This window comes from Cotesia glomerata, linkage group LG6 (genome assembly GCF_020080835.1).
Source record: "Cotesia glomerata isolate CgM1 linkage group LG6, MPM_Cglom_v2.3, whole genome shotgun sequence".
NCBI classification, from domain to species: Eukaryota; Metazoa; Arthropoda; class Insecta; order Hymenoptera; family Braconidae; genus Cotesia; species Cotesia glomerata.
Window position 1 is genome coordinate 15,458,566 of NC_058163.1, and position 5,779 is coordinate 15,464,344.

The 5,779-nt window shown below is 25.2% G+C and overlaps 1 protein-coding gene across 1 annotated transcript; it reads right to left on the reverse strand.

The window, feature by feature from the left end:
- Positions 1 to 391: 391 nt before the first annotated feature.
- Positions 392 to 5,779, reverse strand: LOC123267001 (myb-like protein X). The gene is made up of 7 exons (XM_044731467.1): positions 5,444 to 5,779; positions 4,346 to 4,473; positions 4,181 to 4,270; positions 3,485 to 3,949; positions 3,300 to 3,365; positions 2,409 to 2,501; positions 392 to 562 (listed from the first exon to the last, which is right to left on the reverse strand). The coding sequence occupies exons 1-7, from the start codon at positions 5,619 to 5,621 to the stop codon at positions 410 to 412; spliced, it is 1,173 nt and encodes a 390-aa protein (XP_044587402.1). The 5' UTR covers positions 5,622 to 5,779; the 3' UTR covers positions 392 to 409.

Sequence of the window (5,779 nt, forward strand, 5' to 3'; positions counted from 1 at the left end):
TGAGAAGTAGTTTGGAAATTGAGCCGGGTGTAAACCCCCCTTGGCTCATCAAGGAAATAAAAGTTAGAATACCTTAGCAAATTTTATTTCTCGCTGAAGAAAACTCTGGATTGTGCGTGACTTCTCTCCTTGGTTGCTTCCTGCTCCTTGGCGAGGCCACTTAGTTGAAGACCTAACTACTTCTGTTTTTCCGCTAGTACTTTACTAGCGAAGAAACCCCAAAATTCCCCCTCTCTCTTAACTCTAGTCGGGTCTAGTCGGGTCCCGAAGACCGAGACACCAGTGCTGTGTCGAATTATTACCGCGTGTGATCGATTTTATCGATCAAGGGCAAATCGCCCTGTTACACATTATTAAAATAATCCTCGTTTGCAAGAGCCCGATTATTTCTGGACTGACGGGGCTGTGGCTAGTGACTCGGCCTGTCACGTTTATTTAGTTGAGCTTGGTAAGCAGCTTCTGCCAGTAGTGCACGTTGTTTCCATTTTTTTATTTCCAATTCCTGTTGCTTGCATTGTTCTACCAAATTTAAGTACGCTCCACTTTGAGTTTTTTCACTTGTCTAAAAACAATTATGCAAAAAAAAATTTATAATGATGTTTCAACAAGACGATTAATAATAGTGAAAACTTAATCTTAATGATAATGAATATAAAATATAATTAAATCTCAAAGACAGTTAAATTTTTTTTTTCCTACACTATTGCCGTAATTTTTTTATAAAAAATAAAATTGATTAAAAATTGACATGCATTTTAAGGGGGAACACCACTGTGACGATCGAAAAAAAGAGGTAATTTTCGAGAATTTTTTTGACAGGAAAAATAAAGGAATTTGGGGATTGGATTTTTTTTATTTTATTACAACAAAAAAAAAAAACATTTTATTTTATTACAACAAAAAAAAAAAAACAGTAAGAATAATGAGAAAATTTTCAATCAGTCACCATTTTTTTAAAAATTAATATTTTCAAAATTTCGTACGTGCGACGATAACTAAATCTTTACTGATAAAAAAGCAGTTTGGGTTTTTATTTTCAGATGATCCATTTTTTAGTTATCGAACCGACCATGGAGGGGGAAATTTTTTCTAGTGCTCTACGAGATTGTTAATAACTTTGTAATAATTAAAAATTTTTTAATTGAAATTTAGAGTAATAATCTTTACTAACCCTTAATAAAATAAAAAAAATCCGATCCCCAAATTCCTTTATTTTCCCTGTCAAAAAAATTCCCGAAAATCACCTCTATTTTTCGATGGTCACAGTGGTGTTCCCTTAACGTTTTTGATACTTTAGACCAATTTATATTTTTAATTTATAACAATAAAAAATTATTATTTTGAATTTGCGATCCATATCAAAGGTATAATAAAATTTTGTGGCATATTTATTGACTGCTCATCACTCAATTAAACAAAGGTGTTACTTTAGGCCACCAAGTCTAAAAAGTATTATTTTTTTAAACATTAGTTTTTTAAACATGAATTTTATGCTAGTCACCAATAAAAATTTTAAACTACTTTTACGATTATTGACATTTTTTATTAAATGAGTTTGCCATAGTATTATTTAAGAATGATTTTTTTATAAAAAGTTGATAATAATTAATACTTATCAATGATTACAAAAAAAAAAAAAATAAATAAAAAAAAAAAATGATGATTTAAAATGAAAGTTAAGTATTTTCAATCAAATTGTTAATATTAAATTGAATTAAATTTTAGTGCTTGATATTTTTAAATGGCTTCATAATATTTTTTTAAACATAAATAATACTAATAGTAACTACGATGATAATTTTTCAGATATTAATAATTAAAATAATCTTGAAAAATCAATAATTTGTAACATAATTTTATCACAATGATTGTACCTTCAAAAAAAAAAAAAAAAAAAAAAAAGAAATGAATAAGCCATTTAAAAATTTTTTTTCAATACAAAAAAACTAAAATTACATGACGTTATAGTAATGGATGTATATTGAAATGCTTAATTTATAAAAATTTATAGTCCCGTACTTGAAAAGTATATTAACCATCAGATTTACGAACGATTACTACTAATCAACATCGGTTAATATTTATAAGACCTAAAACTTGCAGAATTTTTCTATTTGGAAATAATTAAATTTCAGTCAAAGTTTTTAGAAACCTAAAGATTATTAAAATGTTTATTTTATTATTTTTGTAATCAAAAAAAAAAAAATTAAAACTAAAAAAAGTTGCATACATTATGCTACGTTTCATTTTTACTTGCAATGTACAATTTATTATTACATAAGCTTTATTACACATTTCTAATTAAGGGTATTTTTTTTGATAGACTACAATGTCATTAAGAAAACTTTAAGTTTCTATTTATTTTGATAGTGCATTTATATTTTTTAGCGTTTTTGTTGAACACTTACCCCATTGTTAGATCTTAATTGAATTCTTCTTGATGCATTTGTTGGTTTTGCTGTGGATGTTATTTCTCGTTTTTTTACATTAGTTGACTGAATCTGAAAATGGCCAATTTATTCATCAATAATTTAATTACCTATACATAAAAACATGTTATATTTTATTCACTATTAATAACTTTCAGAGTCTATAAAATTATTAACAATCACTTTTATATGAATTTATCGTAGTATTATTTTTAAATGACTTTTGTTACAGATTATTTGTATATCAATATTTATTATAATAAACGATAAACATTGTAATATATGATAATAAGTTATTGCATTGAAATACGAGTAATTAATTCATAGATTTCAGTTTTATCCGAACTTGTGTAATTAATTTTTTTTTAATTGCAACATAATATAGATATTAATAATAGTAAAAATATAGATATAAAAATTATTATTTCAATATTTGTCTTTATGATAATAGTAAAAAACAAATTATTTCTAATATAATCCTATAACTGTGATGATATCTATTAAAAAAAAAAAAAAAAAAAACAATTATCGATTATACTGATAATTTTATTCAAAACAGAATAGTCTCAAAAGTTTTGATGAAATTTAACTAAACGAGTGGTAAAAAGCTTGGATCATAAAAATCTCAGTACTATTAATTATTCTCCATTGACTTTTATAAATATTTACAGATCCTAGGATTAAAATATTTTTTGTTATTGAAAAAGTCATTTTTTAGCTTATGTTTTTAAATAACTGAACATTCTTAAAATTGTCATCGATATTATTATTATTATTATTTTGTTATCGCTGCAACTAACAAGCAGTTGAAACTGTCAGATATTTATAGACATTTAATTGAATTTTTTGGCGTTTTTATTCAACACTTACAACTCTGCTCGATCCAGGTTGAATTTGTGGTAATCGACCCATTGAATTTACGGCTGGTAACTTAGTCTAAAAAAATTCAAATTGACGTATTAAAGTTTAGGGCTTGAATGTAGTATAGTATAAAGTTTTAAATTTTTAATAAAAAATCAAATCATTTATTGCTTACAGGAATTATAAACACTTACCACTGTTGTAGCACTGAAGAAAGGATCGAAATTAGGTCGTTTTGTAATATTTTCAGTTTCTCTCTCTGGATAGTTTTCCAAATCGTTTGCTCGTTCAAATTCATCATCGTATGTTTCATCTAAGTCTTCTTCTATTAAATCTTTATCTAAATTTCTTGGTATATCATCTTCCTTATCAGATTCAGGAATAATACGTTTAAATGCGTTCATTTCAATTTCATTTTCTTTTGCTGTATGATCAGTTTGTTCTCCCCGAACTTGTTCATCTTTTTCTCCGTCAAATATATCTGATTCTCCTGTTAAATAATCGTCCTTGAGGCAATTGTCATATCTTTCATCATTTTCTTCATTTTCTTCTTCTTCGTCTTCTTCTTCTTTATCTTTTTCTTCTTTTTCTTTTTCTTTTTCAGATTCAGATTCATCATTACTTGAAATGTAATTATTACGCCGGTTCTTATTCGCAATCTGCAGCAGAAAAATATTTAGTGACAGAAAAAATGTTGAAATATAAAATTTAATTAAAAAATTTTACATTGAATTGAAATTAATAAGTTTTATTTAATAAGGATTTAAAAATATTTTCAACTAAAGAATATAAGATTAAAAATTGTTAATATTATGATATCTTAAATTCAAAATTAGTACATGTATCAAAGTATTTTCTTGAGATATTCTTTATTTTTTAATATTAGTTACCTTTTCAACAGTTCCCTCGGATGCGTTAAATTTATTAACAATATCATCTATCCTCCTTTTTTTTGCTGAATTACTATTTTTTTTTTTTCCTAAAAAAAAATGTAATGTTAACAATAAAAAACTTATTTTAATATCTACTTTATAGTTTTAATTGGTGATGCTTGCCTTTCTATATTTTTTAGCTTTCGCAATTGCCGATTCATTTTCTTCATCTGAAGATCCTAAAGATGACTGATTTGTGATTTTTGGACGTGGAAGGCGACTTGATATGTATATTAATCCTTCTACAGTTGCTGAAATTTATAAGATCATTTAGAGTACATTTTTATTGAAAACCTAATTAATTTTTGAACTTGCATCACAAAATAAACTAAATAAAAATTTGTCTACGAGAATTATCAATCAATTCAGCTATTTTATTATGAATTATTAAAAAAAAAAAAAAAAAAATCAATTAAAATCTCTTTATAATTACCGTTTGATAGTTTTATTTTTAGATATGAAATTTTAACATAATTTATTTATTAATATACTTTTGAATATCATTATTTTAACCTCCTATTCATATTGTGGTGTTTAATGTTTAGTGATTGAAACTTTAATCATTTATTAATTTTACGAATTTATTATTGTCAAAATATAGCGAGTTAGTTGATAATTGTAAAATATTTACATAATTAAAATACTTTAAAATATAGTTTATATTATTTATTGAACAATATTTAACGATAATCGCTAATGCTTATTTTGTGATATTTTTATTTTAATTATAATAAAATTTCCATTTTAGTTTTTTAAAAAAGGTTTAATCAAAAAAGTTTAGTTTTTTAAAAAATTTTTAATCAAAAAAATTTTTGTCATCACAACGCTTCGTGTACTAAGATTTTACTTTGAAAATATGAATCTTCCGAAACTAGCAAATACTTTTTTAAATTTTAATGTTAGTTTCATTTTTTGTATGTTTCTTTCTGGGCTGACTATTATTTCTAATATTAAATTCTTTCATTATTATTCACTATTTAATATTAATAATGAAAAATTTTTTAATTGAATAATTAAGGCATTAAAATTTTTATAGATTTAACTTTTACAGTCAGTATATAATTATAAAATGCAGGATTAAATATTTATTGATTTTTCAACCTCTCACATTATCTTATTTGAATTAATTTTTATAAAAACGTCACAAACAAAATACGTAATGCAAAAAAATTTAGTGGACGTTAGAAAAAAATTTTTAATCTGATGAAGAACATCTCTTACCTCCCACCTTTATTATTGCACATTTGACTTTATTACCATTATCACCTTGATAGCGATAGACTTTTGATCTCGTTGTAAAATTATATTTATCAAAATTATAAATTTTTTCAGTCTCAATAATCCTTGTTTCCTTAGATTCTGGTGGTACTGCTACCAATGCATATTTCTGATCCATCATGATTGAATTTTTTAAAAGATGTCGGACAACCTGACTCAGCGGCTAACCAAATACTACTGAGGTAACAAAAGTACGAACGGGAAGACCTGTCTTAGTACTAGTATTTTGCCGGCGTCAGCGCCATCAAGCGCCATCACCAATGTAAATTAGGTGTACGT

What these genes read in the sequence shown, in the direction of transcription:
- LOC123267001 (XM_044731467.1), bottom strand. Translation starts at nt 5,621, where the DNA reads ATGATGGATCAGAAATATGCATTGGTAGCAGTACCACCAGAATCTAAG. An exon ending in TGCAATAATAAAGGTGGGAG is followed by an intron (nt 4,474 to 5,443) that starts GTAAGAGATGTT and finishes TATAAATTTCAG; the next exon opens with CAACTGTAGAAGGATTAATA. An exon ending in AACCTGGATCGAGCAGAGTT is followed by an intron (nt 2,502 to 3,299) that starts GTAAGTGTTGAA and finishes GGCCATTTTCAG; the next exon opens with ATTCAGTCAACTAATGTAAA.